The following is a 23890-nucleotide window of genomic DNA, read 5'->3' as shown; positions in this document are numbered from 1 at the left end:
GCCTCCTTCCGTGTCCCTCTGGGAGGCCTGGCGCACAGGCTGTCGTGCAGGATACTGAACATAATTTAAAGACCAGGAGGTAAACACAAAAATGCAAACAGCTGTGTGGTTGCTGTGGCACGGCGTTTTAAATCTGAGGTTCGGGGAGAGGGTTGATACCTTTACAGTTCTCTGGGGTGCAGAGGAGATTAGAATCAACAGCCAAGCAGTTGGGTTCTCTGGGGCTCTCGCATGAATAATTACCCCAGCTTCTCGGGGCAGGGATTTTTAAAACACTCAGCGCCTCCAAGGCCATTCGGGTTGGCTGACGCTGTGATTCTCAGCACTGCCCTAGACCGCCAAAGTGGCTCCAGTGGTCTCCAGAGAGAAAGGCAGACTCGCCAAGAGCTGTCAAATCACAGCGCCAGGTGCCGCCCTGCCACGGGAGGGGAGGAGAAGCCAGTTCTAAGTGCTACAGGAGACCTAGTGCCAGAAACAGAACCAAATGCACCTGCCCCTTAAGGGGGCTGCCGGCCATGACAGTGAGGGAAGCCAGCTGCGAGTGCTAACAGGAGGCTCAGGACCCATGGTGGCCAAGGGGCCCAGTGCCCCCACACGGTGTGCCCAGCACACACGCAGCTCCGCAGCCCTGCAAGGACACGGACCGTGTGTCTACACAGCCATGATTTTCCAGAAGCCTGGGTATTTAATATGGAATCTCCCCGATGTTCTCTTGTTGTTGTTTTAGTGCTCCGTGAGCCAAATGAACACATCTGTGGATTCAGCCTCGTCCACAGGGGCCAGGCGTCTGCACACTCGGGCCTCGCCACTGTCCTAGAAGAGCCGCAAGCTGAGCAAGGGGACTCCAATGGCTCTCAGAATATGACCACAGTCTCTCCACGAGCCAGAGAGAGATTTACTTGGCAAGACGTTTTCAAGAAAGGGCAATGGGAAAAAAACAAGAACAAAATAGAATTTCCAATCCTTTGGGAGACAAACGAGGAGCACAGGCTGCCCCCACCTCCCCACCCCCATTAAAGCAGGGTAAGTTGGAGCCCACGGCTAACGGCACGGCCAGACGCGGTGTCTCTCCAGGTATGCACACAGCCCCTGAGGTTTCTAGTGAATCTGATCACACCTTGAGATACGAGGTCAAATACACAGCAATGCAGGGGGAAGACCACACTAGTTCATCGACGGGGGAGACCACAGCAAAGCCTCAGCTTCGGTGAGACATCCCACGCACAGTCACTGCCGCGGGGGAAGGACTATTCTAGGGTAAGAGAGTCTTAGCTGCCAGTTACACACCACACAGGCTTCTCAATGGGATTCTGGTTTCAAGAGCCCGGCTGCAGAAGGCACTTTAGGGACAGCTGGGGACACGCAGGCAATGGGTCAGCTAACAGCGCCCATTCGGCAGCTACTTCTGATTTCATGACCACAGCATCGTGGTTCCAGAGAGGCAGGCTCTTATTCTTTTTTTTTTTTTTTTTTTTTTTTTTGGACAGGCAGAGTGGATAGTGAGAGAGAGAGAGACAGAGAGAAAGGTCTTCCTTTTGCCATTGGTTCATCCTCCAATGGCCGCTGCGGGCGGTGCACTGCGCTGATCCGAAGCCAGGAGCCAGGTGCTTCTTCTGGTCTCCCATGCGGGTGCAGGGCCCAAGGACTTGGGCCATCCTCCACTGCCTTCCCGGGCCACAGCAGAGAGCTGGCCTGGAAGAGGGGCAACTGGGATAGAATCCGGCACCCTAACCAGGACTAGAACCGGGTGTGCCGGCGCCGCAAGGCGGAGGATTAGCCTGTTAAGCCACAGCGCCGGCCAAGGCTCTTGTTCTTGAGAGGTGGAGAACTCAGGGCTCAGTGTTCACAACACCTGTGGCTCACCGTTGACGACCTCCAGGAAGCAAACACAGCAAACATAAGCCACTTCCACTTAGCCAGAGGGACAAGCACCCGGGCACACGGCACCGGCACGGAGTCGTCACTCCTCTCAGCCACCAGGAGACAGCGGACGTCCCACCACATCCCTCCGAGCCCTCGAGCCCAGGTCTGTTTTAAATTTCCAATCACTGGCTGCCAGAAGAAAAAAATGATAGCAACCCAGGCAGGTCTAACTCGATGCAGAGGCTCACCACACAGCCAAGACGCAACTAGAGGCGCATGTCTCGCAGCCTCCAGGACCAAAACATGGAACTCCAGGGCGGGGCCCTCACAGCGGGCACTGCTAATCTTAAGGAGCAGCTTTATGGCCTCAAGCGCATCCTACATGACCTCAAACCAAGACGCAGCTCACACTTGAAGGAAAGGGAGGGCGGCGATGTCCAAGACAAAAGCTTAGTGCCTTGGGAGGCGAGCTTAGCAGGATAGGAATACAGCTTGCAACCCGAAGCGACAGCCCGATCTTAAGTGGAAAACTTTGAGATATTATTCAGCGAAGTCCAACTATCGTAAATCTAACAGTCGATGAGACGTACGTTCGCTCGCTCTTCAGAACGCTTGGTCAGCTGCCAGAGCAGCCAGTTGTTTAAAGCTCCTAACCAAAAACCAGCAAATAACCCAGGCTCGGGTTTCACCTGGTCCAGCAACCCTTCTGATGCCCCAATTCTTGTCCTCCAAGGAGGGAGCTCAGCGGCCCTTGGAAATAGCCTGGCACTGGAGGGCACCCGTGTCATGGCTCCATCGTCCACCGCTCCCACGGCCCTGTTTGATCTCGAGCCCCTGGCTTCCTCACCTGCCCGGCGTGGGTAATGACTCCCCCTTCACTAAGCTCAGGCCGTCTGAGGACGGCCTTGGGTTCCTTCAAGCCCTCAAGCAACAGCCTGTAGACAACTTCTGTGAGAGCCCAGAGCCTGGCCGGGGTCCCAGCTCTGCACCTGACTGGTGGAGTGGACGTCACAATTCACGAAATATTTTTGAGGCTGCCTTACCTGCAAAGGAAAGAGAACAAGAGTACCTGCCGGGATGGGGGGTACTAAAGGAGCTCAAACCACGCCTGGCACAGTGAGCATCCACACACACGTGCGGCTGTGCCGCTCTGCCCTCCAGGTGGGGAAAGGCATCTGATTACGCCCGGCGCGGTCTGCCGATCCCCACCTGGCACCGGGGGTGAGTTTTCTAATGCTGCTTTGCTCTCGGGTTCTGACCTGCCTTAGTTCCTGGGGCAGCCACCATGGGCCCACGGGATCCCACCAACTCTGCCTGCAGGAAGAACGCTGGTGGACCCACCCTGGTCCAGGGAACAGCAGCTCTTTTGTCCTCCTGGGCTGGCGGAGGGGAAGGGAGGGGCCTCAGCAGGTGTGCGGGGAGAGGGGTGAGCAGCTACCAGAGGGCCGAGCACAAGCAAAGGCCAGGTGCATCCACTTAGGAAACAAGGCGCTGTCAGCGAAGGGGGTGACAGAGGGGACCCGGGGGAGCAGCAAGGAGTGGGCGAGCAGGGCCCACCAGGGCCTTGGGCGGCCAACACTTCCTGAGTACCGCCAGGTGCTATGTGCTGTGCTAGGCCATGGGAGATAAAAATTCCCATTGCCAGCATGGGAGAGAGAGGAAGACTCCCAGGCACAGCAAAGTGGAACACCCTGGCCTGGTGCGCCCAGACATCGGAGGACCCAGGGACCCAGCCAGCCGGGCAGTCAAGGATGGGCCACCTAAGGGGCCACCCACATCCAGGTGCACTCGGGGGGGTAAGGGGGAACCAGAAGCACACAGGCGCAATTGTTTGGGCCCCTCCCCTCCGCCTGGGTTCGGTGTTCTTTCACTCGGCACTGATTCTCACCATGTGGGTAATACACACGGGAGGCCTTGGTCCCAGGATGACCACGGTCTCCATGCCTGCCTTGGGCTCCATTCCACTGAGCTCTGGCTGCAGACAAAGGGTCCCAGTGTGGCTGACAGACGATACAAATGCCCTTGTTTGACCCCAAGGGACGGGCCGAAGGGAACCCTCTCCCTGCCACCACCACACTCGGCCTGTGCCAAGCACCCCAGTGCACGCAGGGCAGCAGCTCAGTCACCACACAGCCTGGGGACAAACTCGCTTTGACCATAGTCTGTCCTGGCTAGGGGGTGGGGCTGGAAGGCCAACTCCTCCCTGAGCACTGGGTGGGCGCAGAAAGAGGCGAAAAGGAGAGGGCGCGGCAGGCACGGGCTACCAGGGGACAGTCAGCCAGCTCCGCAGCCAGGGCCCCACACACTGTAGTCCCCCATTCAGGGCCCCAGGGACCCTCCGCCATGACCATGGAGAGACCAGGGTCTCCCCCACTCCAGCACCCAGCCCCTGCTTATCCCATGTCCCCTACCCACGGTGACCACAGGCGAAGTGACCCAGGCAACTCCCCCCCCCCCCCCCCCCGGAGCAAGTGGCTCCAGGGACCCGCAATCCCCGACTCCCATCACTTCCATTTCTACAAAAATGGCCCCTCCTCCTCCTCCGCATCAGTGCCCACCCAGCCTGGCTCGCAGGCAGAGCGCGGAGGGGGCGCTCACGGCAGACAGGGGCACGGTGGCCATGCTCTGAGGATCCAGAGAGACGGCCAGGAACACACACTGCATGCCCTGCCTCGCTGTGGCTGCATCTGAGCCACCGTGGGCCAGGGACGCGAGGACACAGGAGGTCCCAGAGGATCTGCCCGAGGTGACCTGGGGCGAGGGGAGGGGAGAGGACCATGCAGGTCACCAGGCAAAGTGAGAAGGCAATGAACCAGGCCACTCGGAGCAAGACCCAGTGCATCATCACCTGCCTGTCCTGACCCCTTGTGCTCTAGCCACACGGTGGCCAACGGACCCTGGGGATCTGCGGCCACTCAGAGAAGCCCGAGGGCTGCGTGATGCAGGCCGACGGGGCAAGAGTGTGTTTCTTTCTATTAATCTAAGAGAAGCAAGGTCAGCAGGAGGATTCCGTTTCTGACTCATTTTCTGGGCACTTGGTCCATGAGGTCAATACTGTTCACCTCTCTAATGAATGAATACTATTTCACCCCAGCCCTGAGGAATGACCCTGTATCTTACAAACAGTGAAAATTCTAGGCTCGGGCAGGTGTCTTGTGCAGCAGTTAAGTTGTGGCTCGTGACACCCACACGCCACAGCTGTGGCTTGCTTCAAGTCCCAGCTCCTCCACTTCCAAACCAGCTTCCTGCTAATGTGTGTCCGGGGAGGCAGCCGACTATGGCCCTAAGTACTTAGGCTCCTGCCGCCTACACAGGAGACCTGGACGGAGCTCCAGGCTCCTGGCTTTGGCCTGGCCCAGCCTGTGATATTGTGGGCACCTGGGAAATGAACCCCAGATGGAAGATGTTTTCCTGCCTTTCAAAATGAAAATCAAGACTTTTTTTTTTTTTTTTCATTTTTAACTCAAACTTCACATTTGCTTGGCTCCTATAAGATTTGGAGCCTAATTCCACCACAATTTTTAAACTCAAATTTTCTCAATGGGCTCAGAAACAATCTGAATCACTTCATTTTCTCATAAAGGCACTTGGATTTAAAAGGAAGAAAAACCTAAGTCAAGCTTTAAAAAACAAACAAACAAACAAACAAAAAAAACCCGACCGTTTCCTTCCTGCTACAGGCTGCACTGGACAGAGAAGACCCACGGGGACAGCTGACACCTCCTAGGCAGCACGCAACTGGTTACATTAAGAAAGTTTTGGTCCTTTTCTATTTTTGGTCTTCTGTATGAGAAGTATTAAGTTAAAGATAATAAAAGGGAGCCAGGCACTGTTGCGCAGTGGGTAAAGTTGCCACCTGCAGCACTGGCATCCCACATGGGTGCCGATCCAAGTCCTGGCTGTTCCACTTCCAATCCAGCTCTCTGCTTATGGCCCGAGAAAGCAGAAGATGGCCCAAGTGCTTGGGCCCCTGCACCTGCATGGGAGACCCGGATGAGTCAACCAGCGGATGGAAGACTTCTTTCTCTCTGCCTCTGCCTCTCCCTCTCTGTAACTCCACCTTTCACATAAATAAATAATCTAAAAACAAACAAACAAACAAACAAAAAAACCTACAGAATTAAGCTTAAAGAAATAGATACTAAAATAGAAGATGTCTGTGCCCAGCAAATTCTAATCTAGTAACAAAGGAGAGAAGAAATATCAGAACCCCGAGACAGTGCATCTGCAAAGGCTGTGATGATACTGCGCCCACAGCGGCAGGTACACACTCAAGATTCAAACGGGACTCGGATGCAACTTTCTTGCAAGACTTCTTGGAACAGGCAGAGAGGTGGCCTTAGGTAGGTACTGGATTTGTCACTTCCAGGAAATGCCGCTTCAGCTAGGGGAGAGGCACTCGGGCCCACAGAACCAGCTGGACGCGGAGCCGTCAAGGGCAAGAGAGGGGAAGATGGGGTGTTTATGCCCAGCTCGCTCTGCTTGAGCGTGGGCATACAGTGGCACGGTGGCACATGGCAGTGCACAGGCACAAGATGGAGGGCAGGCACACGGTGGCACACGGCCATACACAGGCACATGGTAGGGGGCAGGTACACGGGCACGGTGGCACATGGCTATACACAGGCACACGGTAGGGGGTGGGCACACAGGGACATGGTGGCACACGGCAGTGCACAGGCACATGGTAGGGGCGGGCACACAGGGGCATGGTGGCACACAGCAGTGCACAAGCACATGGTAGGGGATGGGCACATGGGCACACAGGGACACAGTGGCACACAGCAGTGCACAGGTAGGTACATGGTAGGGGGTGGGCACACAGGGGCACGGTGGCACATGGCCATACACAGGCACACGAGAGGGGGCAGGGACACAGTAGGGGGCGGGCACACAGCAGCCCCTCAGTGCAACTTGAGGCAGGTGAGAAAGACACTCCAGGTGGGACTCACTGCCCCCACACACTCTCACCTCCAGCCACCCCCTGCAGCAGAGGCTGCAGGCAGTGCCCCGTGACAGCAGGCTCCCCGCCACACACCCCTGCTAGCCAGCCCTCGCTGGGCGCACACAAGTACGGGACCTTCTTTCCAATCTCACTGATGTTTCCATTCTAGGTGTCTTTCCAGATGAACCAAACGGTGCACAGGGCAAGGCAGGGCCGACACCAGAGGGCTGCTGCTGGGCCATGGGGAAGACCTGGGCAGCGGGAGAGAAAGAGGCCTCAGGCCCCGGGGTCCCCAGGGCAGGTGGGGAGGCAGAGAGACCCGAGGAGCCCAGGCCAGTGACTGGGTGACACGCACCCGGCAGCGGGACTCCCAGCAGCTGTCCCTGTACACACGTGAAACCCCTCGTGTCTCCAGGCCACCTTGCCACCAAGTGGAAAGTGATCATTCTGGTCACTCTGCTGACACCACTGGCCCAGGCAACCCGGGCAGGCCGTTGAACCCTTCTGCATTTAAGCTTGTCAACCAGGAAAGCTGGCCCAGAAAATCTAACATTCCTTCCAGGCGTAAAGTTCCAAGGATCTGTGTGCCTCAAAATCTGGCTCCTGCTCACTCTGGGACCGGCCCAATACGCCAGGGCACCCATCACCGAGAGTGCACAGGCTGACCCGAACACGCATGTGAACATCACGTGCAATGTGACAATGGAGAAGCCGGCACCCCCGGAAGAGGCTGGCGCCCCCTCCTGGCGCTTCTGTGACTTACACTCCAGATTTGCCCGAAACCATCAAATCTCCTAATGCAGACTGGACAATCACAGTTCTCCTGGGAACAGAACGACACTTCCATGTTTCCCTACGTTGGGAATTTCTGTTAAGTATAAAAATGCACACAGCCATATTCCCACGCTGTATTTCCTACCCAGAACCTCATTTCCTCTTGAAATCAGCCCCTGTGACAGGCACGTTCACTCCCCTGTGCAGGCTGTGGCCCTTGGACCGCTGTACCAGCTCTCACACCAGGAGCTCAGCGGGTGGGGGCCGGCCTCTGTCTCACACAACCCCCCAGGGGGCCCTGACTCTGCACACCGGAGTCTGAAACATGCTTGCTACGCTCTTCAGAAACCCAGAGAAAACAAGCGTGTGTACCTGGCTCCAAAGATGTCCTTTTTGGCGAGATCGATTCCAGAAACAACTTTGACTCTGAGGATACGGGACTCTCCCTGTTGGAAGAAGGTGAAAAACAGGTTACAGCACTGGTCTTTAGTGGGACATTCTCTCCCTCCCAGTAGTAGTGTCCACCAGCGGGACACACGACGGATCAGGTCAAGCATAGCCAACTCCTTCTCACACTCAAGTTCAACAAGCAATGTTCCACCTCTAAAATCCTACAATCCTAGAAAGTTATGACATCCAGGTCCAAAAAGCACAGATTTAAGTCGAACAAGGTCATAGAGAGCAATTATTCCTGAAATTGTTTTTAAAATTTTATTTCCATTCTTTATTTGACAGAGAGAGAGAGAGAGATCGATCTCCCATTCCTTGGTTCACTCCGCAAATGCTGGCAATAGCTGGGGCTGGGACAGGCTGAGGCCAGGAGCCAGGAACTCAATCCAGGTCTCCCCAGTGGGCAGCTGGGACCCAGATACCTGAGAAATCATCTGCTACCTCCCAGGGTGTGCATCATTAGCAAGAAGCTAGAACTGAAAGCAGAGCTGGATGGGGGCTGGCGCTGTGGTATAGCATGTAAAGCTGCCACCTGCATCCCATCTGGGCACCAGTTCAAGTCCCGGCTGCTCCTCTTCCAATCCAGCTCTCTGCTTTGGCCTGGGAAAGCAGCAGAAGATGGCCCAAGTGCTTGGGGCCCTGAACACGCATGAAGTCCCAGAAGAAGCTCCTAAGTCCGAATCAGCCCCAGCTCTGGCCACTGCAGCCATGTGGACAGTGAACCAGTGGATGGAAGACCTTTCTCTGTCTCTCCCTGTCTGTCTATAACTCCACCTCCCAAAATAAATCAAATAAATAAATCTTTTTTTTTTTTTTTAAAGAAAGCAAGCAAGCAGAGCTGGGACTCAAACCCAAGCACTCCAATCTGGGACATGAGCGCCCCAAGCAGCGTCTGAACTCCCGTGCCAACCGCCTGCCCCCATTCCTGACCCGTGGAGAGTATTTCCCAGGTTTGCCAGGACCACCACCACTCACGTGAAACCACCTAAACGAACAGCCAAGAGCAATACGGTACCATAAATATAACAGACAGCTTACAGTTTACCATTTGTATTTGTGACTGGGTACAGAAAATAATTTAATATAGTAAAATACTGCCACCAAATTACTGGGCTTTTCAAAACGTGAGCATCAGCAAGTATAAAGAATCCCTTAGTTCCAGCACAAAGGAATAAAAAGCATCATCCCAAATGGAAATCACCCAAGTCTCAGAAATCTATCCAGTGAGCACTCATCCACTCGTCCATTGTTGCATTCATTCCAATACCTCCTAAGCAGCTCCAATGCATGGAACGTGAAACCCGTGCGTATGCTCCTGGGTCCGCTGAAGACAAGTGGACCAACAGGGCAGGACCCTGGGCCAGCACCAGGCCAGAGGGCGTGGGCCAGAGACTTATTTCAAGACTTCAGACACGCAGGACTGATCAGATGGTTCAGGGGAAGGGGGAGGCAGAAGTCCAGGGTGAGTCTCCAGTTTCCAATATAAGGCACTGTTTAGCATAGACTGAAACAGAATGAGTCCAAGATGCCTTTCAAACAACCGGATGGAAAAAAAATAGATGGCTAAATAGATAAGTGGAAGAAACATCTGGTCTGAATTAGAGAGCTGTTGGTTATAGCTCAGGGACCACAGACAGTTATCTAAGACGGAAGAAATGGCTGGGATGGGCCCCTGAACATTCATTTTTGGGCAGCAGGAGTGGAGTGACGGGGCTGGAGCTGTGGTGCAGTGGGTCAAGTCCCCATATGCAGCACCAGCATCCCATATGGGCGCCGGTTCGAGTCCCGACTGCTCCATTCCTGTTCTGACTCCCTGCTGATGTGACTGGGAAAGTAGAAGATGGTCCAAGTGCTTGGGAAGACACTGATGAAGCTCTTGGCTTTGGCCTGGCCCAGCCCTGGCCGCTGAGGCCACTTGGGGAATCAACCAGTGGATGGAACACCTCTGTCTGTGTGTCTCTCCCTCTCTCTCTGTAACCCTGACTTTCGAATAAATCAATAAACAAATCTTTAAAAAAAAAAAAAAAAAAGATCAGGTCATGGCAAATGTGACACTGGGGATCCAGGACGACACACCTATGTCAATCAGCCACACAGCTCCCACACACACGCATGCAACTGGAACACATGCATGAGATAACTTAGACTCCAGGAAGCATCCGTACAACCATGTATTCCTGACACAGGCCCTCCACATGCAGGCCCGGTGGGCAGCACACACATTAATGATGACCTCTTTGTGCTTGGGACCCATGCCCTTGCAAACATGGCCTGCACTCGTTCGAGCTGGGCGGAGTGCAAGCATTCGGCAGTGCAAAGGAAGATCAGACGGGTGAGGGAGAACTAGCACCCAGCCCTGCTGTAGCACGCAGTGTCTCAGTGTTCACAGATGCACCCGGGCCGCAGGGCTGTCCTCCTGGTCCCTGTCACTGCTGGGGACCGCCCTGACCTAGCTCCTGTACACGCCCAAGCTGGGCATCAAGTCAAGGATTCTTTCTTGATGAAGGTTCTTTTCCGCTCGGCACAGCAAGCTGAACCCCGCAGCAAACCCCAAGGCCTGCTCAGTTCAGGGGATTCTCTTACGCGTGGATCAAAACACGGCGCCACACCTGTACAGAGTTCTTCGCACACCTGAGAAGAGGCTGCCGCCCACTGGGGCCCGCAACACACAGGACTCATTTAAAAGAGGCCCTGACCTGCCTTGAGAGGCAACGAGGAACCGTCCAGAAGAAACAGAGAGGGGACAGGCAGAGAGCAGCACATCTAGTTCTTCCATCTCCCCCACTTCCAGCCTACCCCGTGGCAAACACCTCAAATTGGCAGTTCTCCCAAACACGACGGTGCGGGCGAGGGGAAGGAGACAGGGGGAGCCACAGAGGGTGAACCCTCTTACAGCACAGTGAGGCGCTCCTGCCAGACTTGGGCTGTGCAGGGAGCAGGCGGGGTCAAGTGACCTCCAGAGGAATCTGCTCACGAGCAGCTCAGACACAGCAGCGACTGCACAGTGACTCACCTGGGGAGACGAGGAGGGACCATCTCCAGGATGCAAACCATAGTCTGTGCAGTCACACACAAGTCCCGCAGCAAAGAACGCTGGGGAGAAACCGCCTCTTGGGAAACCCTGGATAGAGCCCTGGACGTTGTATAAATCAAACTTCACTGGGTTTGAGGCATCACATGAGCCCAGCTAGCAGCCGCTTGCTTTAGCTCACATCCACATTGGGTGAATGCCCTTAGGCAGGCAGGCCCACTTTCCAAAAGCAGGCACAATCAGGCAAATTTACTTGGATAAACGAACACAAATTTCAATGAAAGGATGACCAGAACCTTGTAATCGAAATACACTTATTCACTGAAGAAATATGAGCACCTGTGCTAAGATCTAAGGCTACGACACCATAGAAGACAAGCCCCTGGCCCTCCGCCAGCCAGCCCACCTCCTGGGGCTACCAAGTGTGCAGCACACAAGGGCTTTTAACTGCACCGGGATACACGCGGCAGAGCCGAGCAGACACAAATGCCAGCAAACACTTTCAACATTTTTTTTTTTATTTCTTTATTTTTTGACAGGCAGAGTGGACAGTGAGAGAGAGAGACAGAGAGAAAGGTCTTCCTTTGCCGTTGGTTCACCCTCCAATGGCCGCCGCGGCTGGCGCGCTGTGGCTGGCGCACCGCGCTGATCCAAAGGCAGGAGCCAGGTGCTTCTCCTGGTCTCCCATGGGCCATCCTCCACTGCACTCCCTGGCCACAGCAGAGAGCTGGCCTGGAAGAGGGGCAACCAGGACAGAATCCGGCGCCCCGACCGGGACTAGAACCCGGTGTGCCGGCACTGCAAGGCGGAGGATTAGCCTGTTGAGCCACAGCGCCGGCCACACTTTCAACATTTTAACACACTCCCTCACGCTGAACAAAACTTCAGGAAGCAATCCTAAAATGATACAGACTGAGGGGTTGGCACTGTGGCACAGCTAGTAAAGCCACCACCTGCAGCATCCCATATGGGCACCAGCTCAAGACCCGGCTGCTCCACTTCTAATCCAGCTCTCTGCTATGGCCTGGGAAAGCAGTAGAAAATGGCCCAAGTCCTTGAGCCCCTGCACCCACATGGCAGACCTGGAAGAAGCTCCTGACTCCTGGCTTTGGATCGGCTCAACTCCAGTTGCTGCAGCCAATTGGGAAGTGAACCAGCGGATATAAGACCTCTCCTTCTGCTTCTGCCTCTCTATAACTCCGCCTTTCAAATAAATAAATCCCTTTTTTAAAAAAAGGACAGAAACTGATAGCTAGTTTTTTGGGGTGTGCTTTTCACACCTAACATGATAATCGCCAAAGCATCTATGTAAACGGAAAATCTCTTAAGGCTACTCCATAGCTGACAGTTCATCCCGCGCAAGGGGCTACAATGCTGTCACTAAACATCTGTGACAAACGCATAATGGCATTTCTTCATTGAGTGCCCTCCCCATGTGCCAGGCACGCTACAGAGACGTGACCAGGACACGTGAACCCCCGAGTCAGCAGGCAGAAACAGTGCACATACATGACACACACAAGCCAGGTGATTTCTGATGCTGGTCCCTGGTTCGAGGACAACGCTGACAGTTAAATCAAAGACGCTGAGAGGTGGCACAGGGTGCAAGATTCATGACCTCTGTGGACAGGACATTTAAGCTGAAAGCAGAAGGGGGCAGAGTGAGGGGCAGCCAGCAAGTCTGGCACCGCAGGGCGTGCCCAGGGAGGCGAGAGCCCAGGGAGTGGGGGAAGGGCAGTGGCACCTCGAGGTCAAGGACCAGAGAGGCCAGCCTCGGTAATGGCATGATCCAGCCTTGCTCTGAAATGAATAAGCCTACTTCTGTCACCGAATGACAGACCCATCGCTCAACTCCCAGCTGACCCGCTAAGGCACACAGCTGCCTGCCTGGAAGACACAAAAAGCGATCCCGGGGAACAGGCAGCCAACAGCTGGGGGTGAAGTGGCCGGCCCTTTAGCGAGCACAAGCAGCTGCTGCCGGAGTCTCACTCCACTTCCAAGTTCAAGGAAGGAGTGGGGCTCTATAAAAACAGTTTTTACACGTGGCTTTTAGATATACAGCAAAAATGCCTTATCTCTGTTTTCTCAAAATGCCTAGCCTAATCACAGATAAGCAGCCAATGTCCTCAAGGAAACCCCTGAGGAGGTGTGTGACCAACTTATCAGAGGCACTGGGCCCCCCCGGCAGAGCAACTGTACTTTCAGAAGCATTTTATTACTTCCATAAAATCTATGCCTGATATTCTAATCCCCAGCTAAGGTTCTGGTAGAATTAAATATTTAACTAAGGTGGCTTGGCTCAGACAATGAAAATACTATTCACAGACTGACTGTACAGACTGTACACCCTTCCTGGGGTCAATCTATTGTTTTCCATTGGTGCTGAGAACAGGGCGTGGCTCCCCATACTTGACATGTGCTTTGCTTTTCCACTGAATCTTCCAGTTCTTCATCCAGGTCTAGGACAAGAAAAGGAGTCCCAGCCACATGACAGCAGCACACTAAGAAATCAGGTGTTGCACCTTGGACACAGGTGGTATTCTGAGGCTTGCTGGCAGCCCTGCTCGTACAAGCTGTGTGTGTGTGTGTGTGTGTTTTACCAGCTTGCCATACCACCCACAAGGCCTTCATATGAAGTACCTGCTCGATCAAAACTGCCCCATGATCAAACACATTCCAAATCCCAATCAAAACCCAAGATGCTGGAATTTACACTTTTCTCTGGGGATTCTATCTCAACAAGGTAATTCTGACTCTGGTTCTTCAAGGTGGGAAGATCACTAATCCACCTGTTCTTGCCCCAATCCGAAGACAGGATCCTCTCTCGCACATTTTTTAACACTTCATTTCTTTAGAGCAGTGTTAGGCTCACATCAGCAGCCAGGACTCGAACCAACGCCCATACGGGATGCCAGTGCCGCAGGCGGCATCTTCACCCGCTATGCCATGATGCCCACCCAGGTTGTGCGGTTTTTAAACCCCAGAGTCTTCAAAAAGTTCATGGAAAATGTGTGTCCTCTTTTCATTCCATCAGCACCCACTCTGTGACGCAGCCCCGCACATCTGCACAGCCTCATTGTTCCTCCTCGGGAAGTGGGGCTTCAGCCCCCACCCCTACCCCACCCTGTGCAGGGGCTGCATGCAGGGACTCCTTCAGGCGCCAACGAGGCAGGACCATGGGACTGAGTCGTAGAAGGCACCTGCCACAGCAGGTGAAGCTGCCACCTGTGACGCCGGCATCTCACATGGGTGCCAGTTCCAGTCCTGCCTGCTCTACTCCTCATCCAGCTCCCTGCTAATGCGCCTGGGAAAGCAGCAGAGGATGGCCCAAGTGTGGGACAGGCCACTCACATGGGAGACCCAGATGGAGTTCCAGGCTCCTGGCTTCAGCCTGGCACAGCTGCAGCTACTGCAACCATTGGGGAGTGAACCAGCAGATGCAAGATCAATATCTCTCTCTTCCAGTGTGTGTCTCCTCTTCTCTCTCTGTATTGCTACCTCTCCAATAAATAAATAAATCTTACAAAAAAAAAAAAAAGTAGGCAGGTGGCTCCCTCCCCACTCCATCTCTCCTTCGGACCCCTCCCCGGGCTGGGCCAGCTGCAGCCAGGCTGTGGGGACTCTCAAGAGCCACAGTGCAAGGTGCAGGTTGCAAGGAACTGGGGCCCCCTGCCCAGCGTACAGTCCAGAAACGCCACCAGCTGCTCCGGTCAAGAGTTCAGCTGCCTCCTGCCTGTGGCTGCAGAGAGCGGACAGCAGGACACCCCCTTCCCTCCCCCACTGCTCCCTCACTCAGCCACTTCTTACTTCCTGACACACGGACACGGAGACGACCAACGTTTGGTGCTTCCGGAACTACTGAGTTCGGGGACAGTTTGATGTGCAGTAATAACAACGGACACACGTGGAGAACCCCATGCAGTAGCGAGAACTTAATTTATCTCCTGGCAATGGACTGCCTGTGGCTCCACTCATGCAAAAGCCATGGCACAGAAGGCACAATTCACAGAACTTGCTGACCTGCTCGACGCCACAGCACTGGCAGTTACTGCTTAAGAAACATGGGGCCAGATGCCTGGTAAGTGCAGTCAATACTTGAAATCCAGAACATTGAGGCTATGTGATCATTCATCAGCAGGAAAATTGGGGGCAAACTCCCAGGAAGTGTGGTGGCAGCAACAGGGACCACCTGAGAACCGCACGGTTGCCATTAAAGCAACCAGAGGCTTGCCCTTCCTATGCCACCACCAGCGCCAGGAAGGCCCACGCCAGCGAGCTCGGCCTCGTCTGTCCTTTCTGACCCACGGGGTGCCAGGCTGGTGGCTGCCGTGGGTGAGAGGCGGCTCCTCTGCACCCCAGCTCACTTGCTGCTGCCCGAGTCCAATCTGCCGAACGTACCCTTGCGCGCTGCTCCAGCCAGACCTCCCTGGGAACACACAGACCAAGCCACAGCTCCCGACCTCGCACTGAAGTTGCGACACAACTCGGCCTCGTCCTGTCGGAGCTCCCAGTGTGCTCCTCGCCAGGACTCATCACCCTCCCCTCCAGTCCCACCAGCCCAGACATAGGAGCACATGATCCCCTAGGGCCTGCTCAGGCCCAGGGGTGGCGGTTCAACCCCAAATGCCTGCTCTGAGCCGGAAACAGGGCAAGGAACAATGAGCCAATAAGACAGAGGTCAAGGCCACAGGAATTTACTTTCTAAGCATCAGAACAACATACACGTAAGAAGTCACAGTGCGAGATTGCAGGCCTTGTAACTGCAACAGGTGGTTTATTCTGGAGGGGCGCAGAGGAGGAAGGAATTAAGGTGCATGCGAGCGGCGCCCAGGAGGTTGGGGAGAGCTGCAGAGGAGTAGCAGGCCCTGTTTCCAAACAAGGGAAAGGGGAAGACGACAAGCTGGGACGGGCTGGCACCGGGGGAGTGCGGCAGAGGGGCCTGTACCTGCGTCACCCTCCCTCGGGCATAGGGCAGGTGCACCGAGCGAGTGAGTAACAGGGGGAGAAGGATGGTAACCCAGAGAGAGGGGCCAGGGACGCCAACTCCAGGGTCTGTGACACTGCCTGGCACAGGAGTCTGGTGGCTGTGGAAGGGCAGAGAGGGGCCTAGGCCCGGAGCTCCTCCTAGGGGGACAGCATGGCTCAGGGACAGACCTGCTGGGCAACGCAAAGACAGAACCCCCTCACGGCAGTTTGGATGTCAGCAGGGCCTGGTGCTATCACCAGAAAAGTAAAGGAGAGGCGGGGGTGTCGGGCTAGGGGAACGAGAACTGGGGCTTCCTGCATTGGAGGCCACTTCCGGGGGGAGGGAAACAGGCAGCAGTCAGAGCTCGGGAGACTGGAAACACGCAGCAGCCCAGCCCCAGGCCTCGGGCCCTCCTGCCCACTGAGCGCTCGGTCTGGCACCTCAGTGAGACCAAGGCAGCCCGTTCTTCCTGTAGGGAGGTCTTCCACCAAGTGGAGCCCAGAGCAGCCACCAGGGGCCACGTGCGGCCGTTTCGGTTCAGTTCCAGTCCATTAGAAGATGCTATTTCTTGGTCACACTGGGAAACATCCCAAGTGCTCAGCAGCCACACGTGCCCAGGGCACCGTACCGGACAGCGGCATTTCCATAACCTAGAAAGTTCTACTGGGCCACACCGCTCTAAGGGCACCAACCCAGGGCAGGAGCACAGGGCATGTGCAGAACCTCTGGGTTCTTCCGGAAGCCAGAGGCGTAGGCAAGGAGGGAGGCAGAGAGAGACCTCCACGCTTCCTCACAGCTGAGAGCAGGCCGGCAGCATCGCTCCGGGGAATTCGGCTTTGGAGAAGTGGTTTCACAGCAGTCCCGTCCCTTCGCAGTGTTACAGACCAGCATGCTGTACGTCACCAGTCACAAAGTCTAATGCGGCAACGCGCTACGTATAGGGAGTGTGGGCTTCCTGTAGGTCGACACCTGAAAAATCGTCACACAAATACAGGAACGGTGCTGAAGGCAGCTGGATAAAGAATGTGACAAAGATCTGGGAGCTTGTGATGAGGCCAGCACAGGCGCTAGCACGGTTATGGAATCTTGCATGCGTTCACAGAAAGAATATTCGGGAAGCCAGAGAAGAGGCGAAACCCGAAACCCGACAAAGGCTCTGGGTCCCTTTTTTTTTTTTCCTAAGATTTATTTGTTTGAGAGGCAGGGTTATGGAGAGGGGAGACAGACAGGTCTTCCATCTGCTGGTTCACTCCCCAGATGGCTGCAACAGCTGGAGCTGCGCCAAAGCCAGGAGCCAGGAGCTTCTTGCAGGTTTCCCACATCTTACGCTGCTTTCTCAGACGCCTTAGCAGGGAGCTGGATTGGAAGTGGAGTCGCCGGGACTTGAACTGGTGCCCCATGGGGTGGTGGCGCCATACGGGTTGGCGTTACCCTACTACACCACAGTGCCAGCCCCTTCTGGGTCCCTTTAAGAGAACTATTGACATTCTGAAAAATATTCAGAGGAAGGACTGCTAGAAGGAGGAAGTGAAACTCAGGATCAGAGTGGCCACAGGGGGGTGCTGTGAGGCCCACCAGGCCCCGAGGTTGAGCTGCTGGGAGAAGAGAACAAGGTGGCCTCCTCACCCACCACACCTGCCCCACAGGCCACAGCCAGGCACACCTGCTCCAGAAAGGCAATCACACGGCAGGAGAGAGATGCCAGCAGCACCACACTGGAGCGCCCTCGGATTTCTGTCAACTCCAGGGCCAACTCCACAGGCCTTGCACGGACTCCTAAAGGTAACCACACCTGGCTTTGACCTGTGCCTTACTGCTGGTGCCAACACCCGAAGTCTTTGTTTGGGACTTCTGAATAGAGCGGAGTCATAGCACTCAAGGTGGTTAACCTGGGGAGCACAGATCACTGTCCCACTCCACCCACACATGAATGACATCGCTAGAAAGAAACAGCTACGTGGATGGGCTTGGGGAGGAGTGGGAGGTTGAGGAGTTGACAGTGGGCAGTGGCCAGGCTGAGACCCAAGCTTAGGAACCCGCGCAGCCCCTCGAGCCTCACATCTCGTGTGACTCAAATGAAGTCTCAGGAAGAATGCAAATGCTCCCATCTGGGATGGACTTTTCGAGTGGCTCTTGATTAAAATGTTGAATTTTCACACGCTGGAGAGTCCACAGCAATTGATTAGGGGAACAGGAGAGGAGGCTGCCACTGCCCAGGGCCATGAAATGAATGAGCTGGCCCGAGTTCTGACTCCAAGGACACAGTCACTCTCTTCCCCTAATGAAAAATTCTCTTCTTACCAGAATAGTTGGTAAAACTCCCAGTAAAATGTCTTCAAAGAATCCACTTATCAATGGGCTTTTGTTCCAAACTTCGAATCATATGACAGGAAATAGTTCTGAATTCCTCCCAGATCACTACCCCAGGAATTATCTGGTGTTTACAGTTCTAAAAATGATCATAATAAACAATGGCACTTTGTTGAAAGCCAAACATTGTAGCTTAGCATCTGAAATTCTAGATTTTCCATGGCAGACACACCTCTGCCCTCGCCCCATACAGTGGACTCTGGCTTTCTGGGTGGAGGTGACGTCTGCACAGAGGGGACTGTGAGGTCTGGGTTTCCCACGGAGAGCACTGGCCAGGGGAAACTCTGCAGCCTCTCTGGATCTCCCGCAGAAGGGTCAGAAGTGTGACTCGCGTCCATGTGCCAAGAGCTCCCAGCATCTGAGAGATGACTCCCATGAGCTAAAGCTCTTAAAGAAACCGAGTCAACCACCACGGGGTAGGCTGGACACCGAGAAGACGGCCGCTGCGTGGCTGGCAGGGCAGATCGCCATCCGTCTGCAGGACGCGTGGTGAGCATGCGCCCGGAACGTGTGGATTAGACGGATTTATTCAAGCACGGGCTGTGCCCGTCTCCACCAGCCTGCTGCTGGTGCCCAAGTATTCCAATCCCTGGGGGCTCTACTGCCAATGCACACACGGCCATCCCCTTGCATCCCAAGCTCGGTCCGGAAGGTAGAGCATACCTGACCAGGCTGCCTTCCACAGGCTGCCTCCTGCAGGTGCCACCCAAGTCACCTCCACAGGAACCGTGGTGTCCCCACACTCTTCTGTCAGCATTTACAGATAACATCGGGGCTAACTCCCGCCCATATCTTCTACCAGCTGAGTTCTCCCAAGGTAACTAGCTCCTGAGCAGCATGACACTCATGCTAAATAACTGTCCACTTCTGGGCCACAGTTAAAAGCCTCCCTGTACTAATACTGACCACCCCAGAGGGAGCTGGAACAGGAGGAGGAGGAGAACCAAGATGCAGAGAATGGAGAAACTGGTCCTACCAAACCCCTCCCACAAGGAGAGCAACTGACCATCCTCTGGGAGAAGATGACACAGGTGCCAACTCTGAAAGACAAGAAACCAGGACTCGAGACATTACACACGCTGGACTTGGAGGGCAGTTACTCCATCTGCAAGAACTCTCTTGCTGGCTGGCGCCATAGCTCACTAGGCTAATCCTCCGCCTGTGGCGCCGGCACACTGGGTTCTAGTCCCAGTCAGGGCTGGATTCTGTCCTGGTTGCTCCTCTTCCAGTCCAGCTCTCTGCTGTGGCCTGGGAGTGCAGTGGAGGATGGCCCAAGTCCTTGGGCCCTCCATCCACTTGGGAGACCAGGGGAGGCACCTGGCTCCTGGCTTTGGATCAGCACAGTGCGCCGGCCATTGTGGGGTGAACCAACGGAAAAGGAAGACCTTTCTCTCTCTCTCCCCCGAGGTACACTCTGCCCGTCAAAAAAAAAAAAAAAACTCCCTTGCTAACTTTTGCTCAGAGCGCTCTGCGTAGCCCTTACACATCGGCTTACACACCGTATTTTCTGCAAAGTCTTGCCAAGGTGCTAGTTCAGTTCAGCAAGTTAACTTCAGGAAGTTCTACCCCGTCCTGTAGCTCTCCTCTCGCCTTTCTCTGCTATTGCTTTTTAAACTCGTTATCCTGTCTGAAAAGATGAAGCCCTAAGGAGGGCAGAGGTGGGACAGCAGATGGCAGCAAGTGACACAGACAATGGGACACGCGCAGCCATTCATGGCTACAGAACCACAAAGCAAACCCCTACCTCGCTCAACCAACCACAAAGAGCCAGGCACCCACATATTTCAGGGGGAGTGAAAAAAGTTGCATCAATCCAAAGCAAAGCTGTTAAATGGCCTACAGAATAGTTTCTGAGCTGGAAGAAAAGAACAATGTACGCTCTATGTAAACAAATGTATTTCCATTCTGATAAGGTGAATGACTCCAAGATACACTGCATACGTAAAGTAAATAGACTGTGGCCAGTCAGTTAGCAACACTAACACCACATGTATCTCTGTGTAAACAAGAAGATCATGCGAAGGCAGATTTTTTGGAAACCTGGGAGTGGGGCTTAGCTGTAGCCTGCTGCAAACTCCTACCCAAAATATAATTGTCAGAAAATTCCAGGGAGTTCCCAAGGGGTTATGTCACTTGTACCATCCCCCTCCCGCCTCCCACCACACTCTGGGCCCGAAAAGGCTGGCTGCAGATATCGACGGCAGGCTAATCCAATTTGCAGCTGATCCACACGACTGGATAAGATGTCAGATGACGGAATCAGAATCCAGAAAGATCTCATCAGACTGGGTGATGAGCCAAACTGCACAGGATGGAGTTGCGTAGTTTGTGTGCGCTTGGCCGCCCAAGTTAGTGCAAAAAGGGCAGGACGGAGTGAACAGGATGGGAAAGCAGCAAAGGGCGGAGGCACAAGCGGGTCTTTGGGGCTTTATTTTTTTACCTCAAACTCAATGCAATTCCACACTATGACAGGTAAACCATCTGCATTATTAAAAGCCCTTAGCAAGGATTGTTATCATACTCTGCTCCGGGCCAACATGACGTTCAAATCCAAGGGCTATGATTCAGGACAAAGGTGGTTTTCCATGTTTTTAAATAAATAGGATGAAACAGAACACTAAGCAACTACAGCAGACGACGACGGTGGTCTGTGTGTGGGTTTGAAAATCTCAGACAGACTGTCACATGGACAAGCTAGAGAGAGCACTCCAGGGTATGTTAGCCTCTATATAAAAAAGAGAAGGCAGGAATGTGCGTGTATATGCATGTGTACACGTGTGCAAGTCTGCACATATAAGCAGTTGCCTGCATGTAAGGACACAAGCAACTAAAATCAGTGGCTGACTCTGGACACAGAACTGGTCAGCTGGGGCCAGGGTGACAGACTTTTCACTGCACTGCTTTCTTGGTACTTGGACCTGAAAGCCATCTACATGTACTAAACAACTGAAAACTTGTTTAAAGTAGCCAAGAGAGTTAAAAAAAAAAAAAAAAACACACACACACACGAAGAACGACTTAAGAATGGTGAACCCAGTTGAAAAGAAAAGCCACTGGGGGCTGGGGTAGCAGGAGAGGAAAGCCTTGTCTTTTCCAGGCCACAGAGCGCCAACCTCAGAGAGGCACCGGAGAGCAGATGTACTTTATGGAGGGGAAGGAGCGGCCAGGTCAAACACAGAGCAGGTGGCCTGCAGAGGTGCGGAGCCGGACGGTAGGCAGCGGTCCCACAGCAGAGGCCGGCAGCCTCCCAGAGCAGTGAACAAGGCAGGAAAGTGAACCAGAGGATCCCTGAGCACCCTTTCCGCTTGGAAGCGTCGTCATTTTCAGACTTGCCGTTGAGAGCCAAAAACTCAGTCTAAGAAGAACGCTGCAGCATCAACCAACGCTCTCGACACGCACATGCCACGTGTCTACAACGGTAATTGCATCCCCACTCACTCCCCAGTGAAACCCGAGACTTCGCCGACCAGACTGTGTCCTACTTGCAACCAGGTTCAAATTAGGAGGAATGCAACAACCAATAAAAATGAACGCAGGGCATCTGTCAACAGCATCTGGGGGAAGGCGGTCTGTTACGTTAGTGCCAGATCTTATTCCCAAAATGACTTGTGGCGGCTAAGCCAGTCTACGTGAGATGTCTGAAGTTGATCTTGGGAAGTGCACCAACACTTGTGCTTCAATGGACTGGTTATCTGAACAACGTGTAATGTAGAAACGGGAAGAAAAGGATTATAAAAAAAGGAGTGGGGGTGGTCCCCAGCTGAAGATGACCCTGAAGGCTGCACAAAAGTCAAAGCCCCCAGACGCAAAGTGGGATGAGCGCACCAGGACAATCCTGGCCCAGGGCACAGCTGCCAAGAGAAGGGAGCCATCTCATCAGAAACATCCAGATGCCGCGTGGCCCAGTGTCACAAACCTGGCTGCAACCACAGGGCAGCCGAGAACCGGTGGCAATGGTGCGCATGCAGTGCCCCCTGGCCGGAGATCCCCAAAACAACCCGCATTCTGGGACCACCCCGAACCCTTCACTTTCCTCTCTCATGTCTGTGGCCAAGGGCCAGCAGCTGACCACACACCACCAGCGATGGCTCTCTTTTACCTAGCAGGTACCCACAAGTCAGGGTCACCAGCCACCATCACCAGCCCCTCGTTTAGATGGACGGACCTCACATTAGGCAGAATTACTGCTCCTACAGCCTCGCTTCCTTGAAATGTCCGTTAACCTATCAGCTTGCTTTGACCTCAGCAATGTCATTTTCTTAAGAGACGTAACTCATATCCACACCGCATCAGCAAGATAACGGCTCTGACAAGTTACAAGTTTCCTGCCGTTCATCAGCATTTTGCCTTCTGTTTTAAATCCTGTGTTTAAAAAAAAAAAAAAGGCAGAAATCGGTGAAGTTCTTTCTTCCACTTTGCTCATAAAACACATGAGACTAAAGGATTTCCATCTAACGCCTACCTTGGAGCATTTTTTTCACTTAAAACCACCAGTGTCAACTTGTCAAGCTCTTTTTCAAGCTACAAGATCATCTCGATTACTATGTGGGTGTACACGGCTTCAAAAGAGACGTATAACTAAGTAATACCAAAGCTAAAATGACAAATGTTGGGTTACTTCCAACATTTGGGGAAGAAAAAGCACACAAGAATGTTATTTGTCTTAAAGCAGCAGCAAGGTTTCTGTCAAATGTTTTATTCATTTTTCTTTCACTGATCAACTTCTACTCAATGTTACTTCTTTCTCCAATTGAAATTAATGTTTGATTTCAATGCCGAGCACTTGGCACTTGGTTTTGACACCGTGCACGCTTCGCGAATTTGACCAACTTGCCTTTCCTTCCTCTTTCCTGAGGAGCCACCATGTCACCCTGTTCCCACTTAAATCCCTTCACCCACACACCTGGGACATGCTTTGTACCTTTCCACAAAACTCCAGCTGTTCTTTAGGTCCATCCACAGAGAGCCTATCACATTGACAAAAGAATCATCAAATCAGAGGCTGTTCAAAAGACAAGAGCCGATGATGTCCACAGGATCACAAAGCTCACATTGGAACTGCTCCTCAGCTAAGTCTGGGTGACTCAGCCTGGGACCAGGGATCGGGCCTCTGGAGCCAGGCGCCTCCTACAACCTGGGCCTGGCTCCTTTGAGCCCCGCCCACCAACCCCAGAACCACAGGAAAAGCATCAGTCACCCTGCAGGGGTTGCCCATGGTCACAGAGCACTGACACCTGACCTGTGGTTCCCCAGACTGGCTCCCTGCAAGAGTCTATGCAGGAAGACATGCCAGGAAGCCATAGCTGCTTCTTGAGGCATGTTCTTGGAGAACCAGATTTTCTGGAAGTCTTGATGGAGACAACAGTGGCTCTCCAAGTGTGGACCCCAATTACCAGCACCAGCAGGCCTGGCAGCTTGGCAGAGACGCCGATTTCTGAGCCCACCCCCGACATCCATGTTCAAGCCGGGGACCCTGCGATCTGTGTTTACA

At 53.9% G+C, this 23890-nt stretch overlaps 1 protein-coding gene across 4 annotated transcripts in view; it reads right to left on the bottom strand.

Moving 5' to 3' along the window:
* NEDD4L (NEDD4 like E3 ubiquitin protein ligase) overlaps positions 1 to 23890 on the bottom strand; it is a 314905-nt gene that overhangs the window by 203953 nt on the left and 87062 nt on the right. For all 4 annotated transcript variants that reach the window (XM_062201729.1, XM_062201731.1, XM_062201730.1 and 1 more), the window contains exon 2: positions 7955 to 8028. In XM_062201729.1, the coding sequence (XP_062057713.1) occupies positions 7955 to 8028 (74 nt within the window). The remainder of the gene's footprint in view (positions 1 to 7954; positions 8029 to 23890) is intronic.

This window comes from Lepus europaeus, chromosome 9 (genome assembly GCF_033115175.1).
Source record: "Lepus europaeus isolate LE1 chromosome 9, mLepTim1.pri, whole genome shotgun sequence".
NCBI classification, from domain to species: domain Eukaryota; kingdom Metazoa; phylum Chordata; class Mammalia; order Lagomorpha; family Leporidae; genus Lepus; species Lepus europaeus.
This window is presented reverse-complemented; position numbering and strand designations above follow the sequence as displayed.